We start from the raw sequence: 15,013 nt of genomic DNA, 5'->3' as shown, positions 1-15,013 counted from the left end.
CAATGAATATGCATGAAATAGATTTGCATATTATGGAGACTCTATATGCATATTCATTGTGGATGTCCTGAAAACCTGACTGGCTGTGGGGTCCCCAGGTCAAGTTTGGCAAGCCCTGCCTTAGAGGCTAGGAATGAAGAACTAGGGTAAAGTATCTGAACGTTTCTGCATGGGGGTACCCTGCACAGAGCAGCCATAAGCGGCTTGCTGGGCAGACTGGATGGGCTGTTTGGTCTTTACTTGCTGTCATTATTATGTTCCTGTGTGAAACATGCAATTGTTGATAATGTCCAAGTATTTTCATGAGACATAAGGAGGCACTGTCTCAGTGACAGGTCTGATGAATGTCTTTACTCCTCCTTGTTTTGCAGTCTTGATTTCTTTAGTGTAACCCTCTTGTTGTACACAACACAGGATGACATCCTCTGAACGAGAGAGTTCCTCAATTGTGTGAGGTTTTGTACAGAGATTCTACTGTTAAGCATTTATTATTATTATTTAATGTTTTATACCGTATTTGTCGTAACATCATATCGGTTTACATGTAACTTCTAACAAAAAGGGAAAATTACATTGAACAGGGTGTGAAGGCAAGCTTGGAGAGTGGGTGAAGAAGGAAGTTATCAAAACATTGGAAGAATCAAACCTCGCAGATCAATATTTACACGTAGACCCAGATATTGCAGTTAGGGCTCCCCTGAAATTTATCTTTGAAAGAAAGATAGTAGGCTCCATATTCAGTGCCATTTGCCAGACAAATATCAGGATTTAAAAATTCCACCGATAAGTGAGGGAGGGTCGAGGGCATTCCAGGGTGGCACTATTTGTCTGGCTAACTGTGCCAATATTCACAATTATTTGACTCAGCCAGATAAGTCTAGAACAAGCTATTAAGTTGTCCAAAAGTTAGCCAGATAAGTTTAAAATAGCAGAGTATATTAAGCAGCATGGCTGTGTCACTGAATATCTCGACCAAGATAGCTGGACAAGTTTATCTGGAAAACGTACTATCCAAAGTCTGATGAAAAGAGAGCGCAATATGGATGAGATGTACCGTAGTTTCTCTCAGCGCGGTCAAATGGTGGGCTCCCAATTTGCTTTCAGGAATGATTTTAGTGGCAAGCATGGTTACCTGCAGATGGATCTCTGCTGCCCATCCAGGATTTTCAGCTGGATATGCAAGGAACTCTGATCCAGTTAGTCATTTAGTCTGTATTAGGTGAGCTGCTTGTGATATAGTTCGCTGGGCACATAACACCATTGCTGTGCACTTGAATGTGTTGCTTACAAATACATACAACCTTCTTGTTTGATTGTTCATGTAGCCCAGGACTGCTTTTGCCCAAGTCTGGTTCACTTAGTATCGGCTCCGCTATCTGTACTGCCAATTCAAGCCGTGGTATGGTGTGGATAGGTTGAGGTACTAATTTAGCCTTGACCAAGGATGAATCCTCTGTGGGATCTGCCTTCCAAATCTGTCTCCATCACATAGGCCACCGTGGCTATGATTTTTGCAGAAACATCTGAAAAAACACAGAGTTCTTAGTAATGAGTTGCAGTTTGAGAGATAAAGGTATACATACGTGGAATCCAGAGCTGCTCGAGATCTCACTGGGAATCCTTACACATTTCCCATTCTCGTTTCTTCTCCAGAGGCAAGAACTTCCCTTGTATGACAACCAACGTGGGTCATGTAAGCTGTTAACTGTAGACAGAATGCCATGGCGGATGTATGGTTTCTCCAAATCTGAGACTTGCAATGTGAACGAGTCTCCTTTCGGGTCCCAGTTTAGCTGGAATGATCATGTGTCCAACTCCCAGATACAAGTTCTCGAGGCCTTTCGCATGGTTATCTGAAGTAATTGCATTCATTATCTTAGCACTGTTGGAGGCTATTTTATGGAGCCACAGACTGGCTTCAGTTAACATTGACGCTTTAACAAGTCAATAGCTGCTGCTTTTGTAGGCACAGACTTCAAGCCATCATCCAGAGGAAAGTCTCGTTCTACAAATTATCTGGCATCTGTGCAATATTCCTCTCCTTGTGCTGTCCTCCTGAGTCCATATGTGGCTACTAGAGGTGATTGACTGTTGACAAAGATATGCACACGCATCCTGTACTCAACAGTCTTGTTACTGATGTTGTTTTTGTCTTCGTGCCACAGGAATCTTAGTTTCTGTAGTCTTCATGAACAATAAAACATGTTGGCAGAAAAAGACCATATCGCCTATCTAGTCTGCACCATCCATCCAATTTATCTAGTTGTCATAATTCCTATGACTCCCTCAGAGCTCCCCTGTATTTATGTGTTCTTAAATTCAGATAATGGTTTCACCTCCCCTGGGAGGCCGTTCCATGCATCCACTACCCTCTCTATAAAGATTACTCCTGAGTCTATCCCCTTTCACCTCCTGTGCATGGAAACCTTTGAGATATTTAAATGCCTCTTATCTCCTATCTCACCTTTCTTCTAGGGTATACATGTTTAAATCTTTAAGTCTATCTCCATATGCTTTAGAATGATTTTGGTAACCGGTTTATATCCTCCAGATTTGTGCACAGTATTCCAAGTGAGGTCTCACCAGGGGCAGTATCACCAATAGAACATCTGTTGCATGTTGGCCATGAAATGAATTAAGACTTCCAATAGATTGATGGTTAAGTTGGGCCCAGTGAGGAGCACATTGTTCAGAGAGACTCATTGAAACTGGGAACTCTGATTTGACCTGGTTTCTGAGGATGGCACACACCAAAGATAGGAAGATACCAGCATTCTTCACTTTCCTTCAGAGGCGGAGCTGTCTCCATGTGACTGTCATTGAACACAACCTGCATAAAGGTCACAAAGTGGTCCACTGTCTTTAGCTTCCTTTCTAGGCTTCAATGTAGTGAGATAAGCCATGAGAAGGCCAGCTGATTGTTGTTAGGAATTCGGTGTCTGGGTGTTCAGTATGGGAGGGAGCCACCCAGCTTGTTTGACTTATCTTTGAAGAATTCCTTACCCACTATCTTAAGGAACTCTTTGTCCTCCATAGGGAGGGCAGGCTTGTTGTCATTCTTCATAGTTTGGAATATTGTGTTTCCCAGATGATTCTCCCAATCGTTTGGTGTGAGGGTTTCTATGTAGGTCTAATGACTTGGTTGCCTTTTCTGGACAGGTATCTCTCTGGAGAAATGGTTCGGACACGGCTTGAATAAGGAAGTGCATCCATCCTTTAGTACATTAATGGTGAAGGTATTATCGCTGTCCAGTTTATGTATTTTGTCAACATAGATGTCTGCTACTATCACCCATCCTAGGTTGAGGCAATGAGCATAGGGAATGTTGCATGGACCATTATGCAGCTGAGAAACCTTGTGTAGCCCCAGGACATCTCTGCCAAGGAGGAGTAGGTTTTGAGCATTTAGGACCCAAAGGCAGGAGATGTTTAGCTATAGACCGTATATATGTGTACTATTTCTGCTGAGTAACATACTGCAGCACCAAGGGAAAATGTTACAGATAGGGAGGATGACTCAAACATTAGTGCCCAAAATGTGAAGAAATATAAAACTATATCTCAAAACCAAAACTTCACATAAATTCCCTACCTTTGTATGTCATTTACCTCATCCATAAGGCCATCATAATAGACGCTGCCGGTGAAAAGACACCTTCTTTGCCTTACTTTGAATTATCAGCCATATTAATAGCAATAGTTTTTTGATTTTTGTTTTTTATATATGCATTTAAAAATGTAACTTGGACTGCAAGTAGCACTGTGCCTCCCTCCCTTTGGAGCAGAGGGAGGTAGAGGGGAAGGGTGATCCCGGAAGACCTTCTGACCAAGTCCAAATCTGGCATAGCACCACAGGAAACTAGGAGGCAGTCTGGGGAAAGGCTGTGCCGCAAGCTACCTTTATTTAAACAAACTTTCCATTTCATCCTGCCACACCCGTCTCTAGTGGATAAAGGTGGATTGTGTCCCTGTACCAGCAGATGGAGGCAGAGCACGTAGACTTTCTCTGGGATGTCATTCTCACTAGGTATAGAGGTTGCAGTCACAGAAACTCCAGTATTCTCTGCCTGGCTCATTGTTGGTGCAGCGGGATTTTCAGGATAGTTTTGATGCCACTAAGGGCCAGGCCCCTGGTTTGTGCAGGAGAATGAGTTCGATTTTGAGGCTTCCAGGCCCAGAGGGAGCTAGGTTGGGCCTGGGGTTGGGGGCTTCTTCTGGACCCGTGTGTGAACAAGTCCGCCTGAGCGTGCTGTGGAAAGGGAGGCCTTCTGTCTGCCTTCTCCCTCTTTCTCTTCTGCCTCTCTGTTTTCAGTCTGCCTCTTTAAGATTTCACCAAAAAATAGAAAACCTCCACTTAGTGGGTTGCTCCCTTAATAAAATCCAAACACCAATGAAACCCCCTCAATAATACCAAAGCTTTTGTGCAAAAAACTGCTTATTAAATTTAAATATCTAATAGGTGGTAGTTTCATAGATTCACTATTTTAAGGTACCATCCAAGTTACCCAATAGTCAACCGGCTATATTCATAAACTAACCACCAGCCACCCTTAGTTCATATTTGCAGTACCACAAAAACAAAACTTTTTTTTTTTTTAATAATTTTTTGCAATTAAAATTCGTAATGTCTTATGCTTAACTTCCTACCTTGTCATTTGCTCTGTGCTAACTTGCTTAAATTCCAATCTGTTACTTGGTGTTTGGACTCTCTTTAAGAGTTTGACCACTTGAGGGGGACTCCAGAGCAGTTGTTGCTGGCTGCTGTGTGAGCGAAGGAGCCGCGATGGAGAAGGGGAATTGCTGCAGCCTGTGTGGCGTCGTCAGCAGGGCCGTTGTGTGTACTGCCTGTGTTCGGGCTGGGGAAATCCCAGGAAAGGGCTCCCAAGTTACTGTGGGCCATCGGTGCTTCTCTCCCACTTCTGAAAAGATCTGCTCTAGGGGATCCGTGGCCGGAGCAGGATACTGTGGAAGCCTCCAGTTTTCCTGTTTTTGGTGGCAACATCAGCCATATTGCCTCAGCTTCCTGTGGATTTTCCCACTGAGCAACAACTGCACTTAAGAACATGCCATACTGGGTCAGACCAAGGGTCCATCAAGCCCAGCATCCTGTTTCCAACAGTGGCCAATCCAGGCCATAAGAACCTGGCAAGTGCCCAAAAACTAAGTCTATTCCATGTTACCGTTGCTAATGACAGTGGCTATTCTCTAAGTGAACTTAATAGCAGGTAATGGACTTCTCCTCCAAGAACTTATCCAATCCTTTTTTAAACCCAGCTGCACTAACCACATCCTCTGGCCACAAATTCCAGAGTTTGTGCGTTGAGTGAAAAAGAACTTTCTCCGATTAGTTTTAAATGTGCCACATGCTAACTTCATGGAGTACCCCCTAGTCTTTCTATTATCCGAAAGAGTAAATAACCGATTCACATCTATTCGTTCTAGACCTCTCATGATTTTAAACACCTCTATCATATCCCCCCCTCAGTCGTCTCTTCTCCAAGCTGAAAAGTCCTAACCTCTTTAGTCTTTCCTCATAGGGGAGTTGTTCCATTCCCCTTATCATTTTGGTAGCCCTTCTCTGTACCTTCTCCATCTCAATTATATCTTTTTTGAGATGCGGCAACCAGAATTGTACACAGTATTCAAGGTGCGGTCTCACCATGGAGTGATACAGAGGCATTATGACATTTTCCGTTTTATTCACCATTCCCTTCCTATAATTCCCAACATTCTGTTTGCTTTTTTGACTGCCACATCACACTGAATCAACGATTTCAATGTGTTATCCACTATGACGCCTAGATCTCTTTCTTAAGTTGTAGCACCTAATATGGAACCTAACATTGTGTAACTACAGCATGGGTTATTTTTCCCTATATGCATCACCTTGCACTTATCCACATTAAATTTCATCTGCCATTTCAATGCCCAATTTTCCAGTCTCACAAGGTCTTCCTGCAATTTATCACAATCTGCTTGTGATTTAACTTCTCTGAACAATTTTGTATCATCTGCAAATTTGATTACCTCACTCGTCGTATTTCTTTCCAGATAATTTATAAATATATTGAAAAGTAAGGGTCCCAATACAGATCCCTGAGGCCTTCCACTGAGAAAATTGTCCATTTTATCCTACTCTCTGTTTCCTGACTTTTAGCCAGTTTGTAAGCCACGAAAGGGCATTGCCATCTATCCCATGACTTTTTACTTTTCCTAGAAGCCTCTCATGAGGAACTTTGTCAAACGCCTTCTGAAAATCCAAGTACAATACATCTACCAGTTCACCTTTATCCACATGTTTATTAACTCCTTAAAAAAAGTGAAGCAGATTTGTGAGGCAAGACTTGCCCTGGGTAAAGCCATGCTGACTTTGTTCCATTAAACCATGTCTTTCTATATGTTCTGTGATTTTGATGTTTAGAACACTTTCCACTATTTTTCCTGGCACTGAAGTCAGGCTAACCGGTTTGTAGTTTCCCGGATCGCCCCTGGAGCCCTTTTTAAATATTGGGGTTATATTTGCTATCCTCCAGTCTTCAGGTACAATGGATGATTTTAATGATAGGTTACAAATTTTTACTAATAGGTCTGAAATTTCATGTTTGAGTTCCTTCAGAACCCTGGGGTGTATACCATCCGGTCCAGGTGATTTACTACTTTTCAGTTTGTCAATCAGGCCTACCACATCTTCTAGGTTCACCGTGATTTGGTTCAGTCCATCTGAATCATTACCCATGAAAATCTTCTCCAGTACGGGTACCTCCCCAACATCCTCTTCAGAAAACACTGAAGCAAAGAAATCATTTAATCTTTCCGCGATGGCCTTATCTTCTCTTAAGTGCCCCTTTAACCCCTTGATCATCTAACGGTCCAACTGACTCCCTCACAGGCTTTCTGCTTCATATAAAGTTTAAAAAGTTTTTACTGTGAGTTTTTGCCTCTACAGCCAACTTCTTTTCAAATTCTCTCTTAGCCTGTCTTATCAATGATTTACATTTAACTTGCCAACGCTTAGGCATTATCCTATTTTCTTCTGTTGGATCCTTCTTCCAATTTTTGAATGAAGATATTTTGGCTAAAATAGCTTCTTTCACCTCCCCTTTTAACCATGCTGGTAATCATTTTGCCTTCTTTCCACCTTTTTTTAACGTGTAGAATACATCTGGATTGTGCTTCTAGGATGGTATTTTTTAACAATGACCACGCCTCTTGCACACTTTTTACCTTTGTAGCTGCTCCTTTCAGTTGATTTCTAACAATTTTTCTCATTTTATCAAAGTTTCCCTTTTGAAAGTTTAGCACAAGAGCCGTGGATTTGCTTACTGTCCCCCTTCCAGTCATTAAATCAAATTTGATCATATTATGATCACTATTGCTAAGCGGCCCCACCACCGTTAGCTCTCTCACCAAACCCTGTGCTCCACTGAGAATTAGATCTAAAATTGCTCCCTCTCTCGTCGGTTCCTGAACCAATTGCTCCATAAAGCTATCATTTATTCCATCCAGGAACGTTATCTCTCTAGCGTGACCTGATGATACATTTATCCAGACAATATTGGGGTAATTGAAGTCTCCCATTATTACCGCACTACCAATTTGGTTAGCTTCCCTAATTTCTCTTAGCATTTCACTGTCTGTCTCATCATCTTGACCTGGTGGATGGTAGTATACTCCTATCACTATAGTCTTCCCCGACACACAAGGGATTTCTACCCATAAAGATTCAATTGTGCATTTAGTCTCATGCAGGATGTTTATCCTGTTGGACTCTGTCATCCCGGACATAAAGCGCCACACTGCCTCTCGGTTGCTCCTCTCTGTCATTGCATGTAAATGTAACATACTATCGTAGCTATTTGTATGTGTAAAGTGCGCTTCTATGTGAATATCCTATGGACAATTCAATGGCATATACTGTAGCAGTTTTCAAAAGCCCACTGACACAGGTAAAGTACATTACCCATATAAAAATCAATATTAAGTGTGTAAATGATTTAGAAAATCAGGCTCTTTGTGAATAAGTGGAGTTAATATATAACAAGAGACATGTGATCATTATGAGTATAGCTGGGTTTAAAAAAGGTTTGGATAAGTTCTTGGAGGAGAAGTTCATTACCTGCTATTAATCAAGTTTACTTAGGGAATATCCACTGCTATTAATTGCATCAGTAGCATGGGATCTTCTTAGTGTTTGGGTAATTGCCAGGTTCTTGTGGCCTGGTTTTGGCCTCTGTTGGAAACAGGATGCTGGGCTTGATGGACCCTTGGTCTGACCCAGCATGGCAATTTCTTATGTTCTTATGCCAGTGAGAACTCTTACTGCTGAGTTTTACAGTTTCTGTAGTGCTCTATCATTAAAGCAGGAAAACCGAGATTGTTGGAATTACAATAATCAGTTTTTGATAGCTCCAGAAATTGTAGTTGTTTACATTCAGATAAGGCTTATGTCTGCATTACTGCCTCGGTTTTAAAAATGCACTTCTCACCAGGGATTTTGTCTGTACTTTGATGAAAGATCAGATTCCATTCTGATCCTGACTTTTAACTTGATTAGAAATGAGAATTCTCAAATTGAAAAACATCAGGAACGTTGGCCAGGGAAGATCTACTTCCAGTGCTCACCACCGCAACCACAGTATTGGCACTAGCTGGCTAAACGTAATCCCTGCCCTTGGGACACTTCTGTGTCACCCCTTTTTTAGAGTTTTAACGGGTGAGGGCAGGGCCGGTGCAAGGGGATTTGGCGCGCTAGGCGAGCCTTCTCCCTTGCGCCCCCCTGTTGTGCCGCCACCCCCCGGTCTCGGCCCCGATTCCTACCTCATTCTCGATCACGCCCGCTGACTGTGTGGTTTTCCGGTCACAAGGAGGTTGGGCACTGCTCGCGGCCCAACAAATCTCCACTCCTCTTTGCCACCGCTTGCGGCCCCATATGACTCGCACCCAGTGGCGCACCAAGGGTCTCCGGCACCCGGGGGCCAATGCATTTGTGTGACTCTCCAGCATCCCCCCCTTAATCCTTCTTGTACTGATGCTTAAGGTCACAGAAAATCAGTGGTGTCTCCAGACAGAAGAATTTGGGGGGGAGCCAAAATGACATTTCTTCATCTCACCCACCTCTATAGCATGGATCCTGCTTTCAAATTGGTTATAAAAAAAAGTGTTAATAAAAATGTCCAAAGGCTCTTCTGGGTAATTTTAAAAAGCTGGTCAGTTTCACACTATAAAATTATTTGATAGCCTCATTCAACTAATTCTATATGGCTATGAGAGTGAAGTCTGGAATATATAGGAAGGGACAGAATGTCAATATAAATCCTGCACCTCCAGTTCTTTAACTCTGTGCATCCACTGAAATTCCCCCAAACAATGGAGCTTGGATGTTTCCCTTACAGCTCATCATACTAAAAGATATTTTCAAATGCTGGTGTCACCTCACAGTAACAGCAGCACAAACACCTTCCACTGCCAGGCACATTGGGGCGGATTTTAAGAGCCCTGCTCGCCTAAATCCGCCCAAAACCGGGCGGATTTAGGTGAGCAGGGCCCTGCACGCCGGTAAGCCTATTTTACATAGACCTACCGGCGCGCGCAGAGCCCCGGGACTCGCGTAAGTCCCGGGGTTTTCGGAGGGGGCGTGTCGGGGGGCGGGCCCGAACCGCGCAGCGTTTTCGGGGCGTGTCGGGAGTGTTCCAGGGGCGGGCCCGGGGGCGTGGCCGCGCCCTCCGGACCCGCCCCCAGATTGCGTCCCGGCACGCTAGCGGCCTGCTGGCGCGCGGGGATTTACTTCTCCCTCCGGGAGGCGTAAATCCCCGGAGAAAGGTAAGGGGGGGGTGTAGACAGGGCCGGGCGGGTGGGTTAGGTAGGGGAAGGTGAGGGGAGGGCGTTAGAGGATTCCCTCCAAGGCCACTCCGATTTCGGAGCGGCCTTGGAGGGAACGGGGGTAGGCTGCGCGGCTCGGCGCACGCCGGCTATACAGAATTCATAGCCTTGCGCGCGCCGATCCAGGATTTTAGTGGATACGCGCGGCTCCGCGCGTATCCACTAAAATCCAGCGTACTTTTGCTTGCGCCTGATGCGCCAGCAAAAGTACGCCTATTCGCGTTTTTTGAAAATCTACCCCACTGTGAACTAACACAAAACCCCACAAAAAAGACACTCAAAATCTATACTGCAATCCCATCGTAACATAACAGTAATAACACCAAGGACTCAAACAACAATAACCCTACCTTTGAAAAAGCAAGGGTAAATATTACACTGGGTCCTAGAATACCAATACACCACCTACTGAGGAAACAAAACAAACCCTATTGCTAATGATCCCTATACAGACACTATATGCAAGCAGAATCTCTCATCATGGTCACACATACAGAGCAGAGACAGACCTCTCATCAAATACAGAATAAAGCCACATAAAGTATAAACAGAAATGTGCAGACAAAAACGGAACTGTAAAACGCATCACGCCAGACCCTATACAGTGTAACAATGGAAAAACAAAAATTTCACCATTCCTTGTGAAACAAATCAATAATATAAAGATATATAAATCATTAATCATAATTATAAAACCATACAAATAAGATAATTTCAAAACAGCCGATGAATAGAATATCCAATAATTAAAGATTAATGCAAATTTTGAAAGCTTTACCAAACACCAATAAAATATTTCAAACAGCAGACACATCACATACTACCCAATAATTAAAATGGTAGTCAATCAAGAAAAATGAACTTAAAAAGCCACCTTTACTTACCCTCTCCAGCAGTTCTCCTACTCCTTTCCCTTGCAGGCCATACCAGAAGCAGCAGTAGCTGCTGAAGCTGTCCTCACAGTCCTCTTCCTTAGGGACCACAACCAGTCTCTTCTCTCTCTCTCTCTCACACCTCACACTCACACTCACACGTCACACACACACACACACGTCACACCCTCAGGACCAGTTTCTGTCTCTCACACATCACTCATCTCCCCAACCAGTCTCTCTCTCTCTCTCTCTCTCACACACATACACATACCAGTCACCTTTCTGGCCAGTCTCTCTCAATCACACAATGCTCTCGCTCTCTCTTACTAACACACAGGCTTTCAATCACACACATGCTCTCTCTATTTCACATACACACAAGCTCTCAATCACACACGTTCTATCTCACATACAAACAGGCTCAATCACACTCATGCCCTCTCTCACAGCCACAAGCCAGCAAAAAACATGCTCCATCTCTCTCGCACACACACACACTGACACACACAAGCACCCTTCCTGACTCACATATACACCACACACATACAGAAGCACTCTCCCTGTCTCACATACACATTACACTCACAGAAGCACCTTGCTTTCAGACTTACAGCATTTTTCACTTTTACTAAAAGTGAAAGTGATGCTCCCAACCATTAAATAAGAAAACCACATTCCTATCAGAAGGTGAAATGACACCCTTCCTTCAGGTTCTGTCCTCCCAAGGGACAGCCACCTACACCTTCTCCTGTTTAATGCTTTCAGGCAATAAAGCAAGTGTGTTTCTTCAAACTATCAGTCGTATGATTATTCATGTGGGAGATATGGAACAGAAAGACATCCTTAGTCAGCTTCCCTTTTAAATGGGAAGATTCCAGTCTTAGTCATTTAAAAATATACATTTTCTAAAGGCTTAAAAAAAAAAAAAAAAAAGCAAAACTGTTTCAGATTGGAACTATTCTAGTCTTCATGCTTAAATTATGCTTAAAAAAAACAAAAAAAAAAAACAAACCCACCTGGCATCAGTATCTTAAATTTGTGATTTTGCTGAGATGAACATTTTAAATACTTTAATTTTTTTTTTTTTACTTTAGTATTTGTCTCTACCCACTTTGTTAAATTTTATTTTCCAGCAGAGGGATTCTTAAAATTTAGTAATTTAATCTTTCATCCAACTTTTCAACAAAATCAGCACAAAAGTTGAGGTATATGTATTATCACACTTCATTTTTTTAAACTGGCAGATTCCTTTCTCACATACACATCACATACACACAGAGAAGCTCCATTCCTTTCTTACATATAAATCACATCACATACACACACACACACACACACAGAAAGAAGATCGGTGCAGCCGGTCTAGCTGATCACGTGGCTGAAGAAAGGAAGATCGGTGCAACCGGAGACCAGGCGCCAAGACTTAAGGGGCGCCGTGGCAGGCAGCCAGCCCCCGACTCTCCCTGCCTCCCCCCCAGTGTCACCCTCCCGACGCCCCCCTGGTGGTCCAGCAGAGGTCCCGGGAACGATCTGCCACTCCCGGGGCCTCGGCTGCCACTAAGCAAAATGGCACCGGTGGCCTTCAGCCCCTGCCACATGGTAGGGGATAAAGGTCACCGGCGCCATTTTGCTTAGTGGCAGCGGAGGTCCCGGGAGCGGCAGATCGCTCCCGGGACCTCCGCTGGACCATTAGGGGGGTGTCGGGAGGGTGACACTGGCGGGGCGGCAGGGCGAGTCGGGAGCTGACTGCCTGCCGCGGCGCCCCCTAAATCTCAACGCTTGGTCTCCATCTAGGCGAGCGAAGGCTGGCAGAATTTTGAAAGGGCACTTTTTGCCCTTTCAAAATTCTGCTGCCTGCCATGGCGCCCCCTAAGTCTCGCCTAGTGGTTCCGCCGGCCTTGGGTGAGGGGTGGGTAAGCTGAAAACCTGGGCTGAGTCCTGATCTCTGTATTTTCAAATGCATTGAAATCTCGTGCGCACAAAAAGTGTATGCCAAGTCTGCGGGGGCTTTGCACGTGTGCACGTTTTTCAGAGGGCAGGTAAATGCAGAGTTTGCTTTTGAAAATGAGGTAAAGGGTCCTCTGGTACAGGGCACCTGCAGCCTTTCCTGCCCGCTGGAGGTCTGTGTCCACGCTAATGAGCAGTGATGGAGGGGAGGGTTTATGGGGATCTGGGCGAGCCAGGGTGTAGGAATGTGGGAAATCAAACCTGCTCCTGAAATGTTTCATACTCTGCCTCTTTATTATTTCTCTCTATCCATTTGTGCTACAGCAAATACGATGGAAAAACTGATGGCCGAATCGTCCTTCGATACAACTCATCTCGCCAACCCACCGCTGTGCCAAGGACGAAAGCAGAGCTGTTCCCAGGGATCCAGGACTGTTAACCAATAAAAGAAACATTTTTTGAAAGGATCATACTGCTACTTGTGTTACTGAAGGGCAGACCGTCAGCAGGTCATGGAGACCTGGGCATGCCAGAGCTCTGAGCCATGGACTAGGGCATATCGGGGTCATTAACTTGATTAGAGAATATCTGAGTCTAGAAAACATTAGCTTTCATGAAAAGACGGACAAAACATCAAGTACTAAGTAAGGAATGCCAGCTCTGTGCATCAGAGATTAGACGGAGCATACCTATGGTCTTTTATAGAGGCCAGGTTGCACCGTCATGAGGAAGAGTGGCATTTTGAGCGGGACCAAGTCGTAACAGGGTGAACGGCCCAGAATCAGACTCCCAGGGCAGAAAATCTTTGGCAGGGATTTACTTCAGCACAGCTCTGCATGGAGCAACCAGCCGGTTCAGACAATGCTCATCAAGGCTTCAGATCACTCCTACATCACCTACGTTTCTTTAACAGTAATCAGGATACAAAAGTCAGTACAGGTGCATTATCTGCAAGAGACTGCCATGCCCACATACTTGAATTCCTCTGGGTTGGACTTGAATCCGTGGACATGTCGGAATGTGCATCTTTTGCACGGTTTACGCTGTTTTGCCATTATTATCCTGCCATGTTATTCCTAAATCTTTCATCATAGTTCAACCATGATGACCCTTCCTCATGCCCATGATGACATCTGTCTATTTGAAAAGGAAGCCGCCTTTCTCAGGATTCATTTTAATTAAAATGCTTGCCATTATTCTAAAAGCTACTGAGCAAACAGCTGCATTTTTTCTGACGTATGTCGTGTGTTTTACTGGGTCATTATGCTTATCTTTACAGGTCACTCTACATATTTCAGTTTCCTTCAATAGATCGAAAATGGTGACAGTCTCCTGCCTAAATATCTTGTCTCCCAACGGATAGCTGTGCATGTACACCCACTGTGTTTGTAAGATGTGATGTTTTTTTTTTGTTTTGTTTTATGCCCCTTCACTGTGCCTCCTTGCTCACCCCCCCCCCCTTCTGTACCATTTTCGTAGAGGTTAGCGGGAGAGCTGCATTGACCCCTTTGTCACTTCTTGCTTGTGACATCAATTCTACACCATCCATATTGTTAATATTTTCCTCAGAGTTCAATGTGGTTTCCAGAGGTTTAGGAACTGAACTCCTTGCTGAACTATGGCAGTGGTAACTGCTTGTAATATCTGTTTCCTAGCAGTAAAGCAGATGGACTCGGGACCAATGGGGGTATAGGGTACTCCTGATAGCAGTTGGAGACGGAGTCAGATTTCAATCTGACGTCATCCCTAGTACATATACCCCTGCAGGAAGCTCTGCTCTTCAGTATTTCTCCGTCTCCATAGCAGTTCGGGACTCTATACACACATGCACAGCATTAGAGTATTCTAACCAAAGAAATCCAAAACAAAGAAGAAATTTTAGCAATCTCGCCTGTATCATTTTCCCTTAAATAATGGCCCATTTCCCCCTGTAGCTTATCGCAAAATTCTTTATCCTCCAAAAGACTTTCATTCAATCGCCAATGACCCTTGTGATCCGAAACCGCTGCCATTGAGAGTGTAATTGAAATTGCAGCATGGTCCGACCACGTAATGGGTTCAATGGTCGCATGTTTCACTGTACTGACTAACCCCTTATCTATCAAAAAAAATCGATAAGCGAGTAAATATTGTGGGCCTTAGAGAAGAACGTGTAATTCCGTTCAGTGGGGTGTAAAAGCCTCCAAATATCTATAAGACCCCAATTGGCCATTAACGCCTTGAGACCCACCCTTTGAACTTTAGCAACTGTCCCCCCCTGGCCACTATGATCCAAAAATGGGTACCGTGTCATGTTAAAGTCACCTCCAAAA

General features: G+C 44.0%; 1 protein-coding gene across 2 annotated transcripts in view; it reads left to right on the top strand.

Moving 5' to 3' along the window:
* The window catches only part of VIPAS39 (VPS33B interacting protein, apical-basolateral polarity regulator, spe-39 homolog), a 122,714-nt gene extending 108,625 nt beyond the window's left edge, over positions 1-14,089 (top strand). The window contains exon 20 of one of the 2 annotated variants that reach the window (XM_029597662.1): positions 13,026-14,089. In XM_029597662.1, coding sequence (XP_029453522.1) covers positions 13,026-13,046 — 21 coding nt within the window. In that variant the 3' untranslated portion in view covers positions 13,047-14,089. The remainder of the gene's footprint in view (positions 1-13,025) is intronic. The other variant, XM_029597661.1, reaches the window with a different exon arrangement.
* The last annotated feature ends 924 nt before the right edge of the window (positions 14,090-15,013 follow it).

The sequence above is a fragment of the Rhinatrema bivittatum genome, chromosome 4 (genome assembly GCF_901001135.1).
Source record: "Rhinatrema bivittatum chromosome 4, aRhiBiv1.1, whole genome shotgun sequence".
NCBI lineage: Eukaryota > Metazoa > Chordata > Amphibia > Gymnophiona > Rhinatrematidae > Rhinatrema > Rhinatrema bivittatum.
The sequence above is the reverse complement of the archived record's forward strand: the minus strand, read 5'-3'. Positions and strand labels throughout refer to the sequence as shown.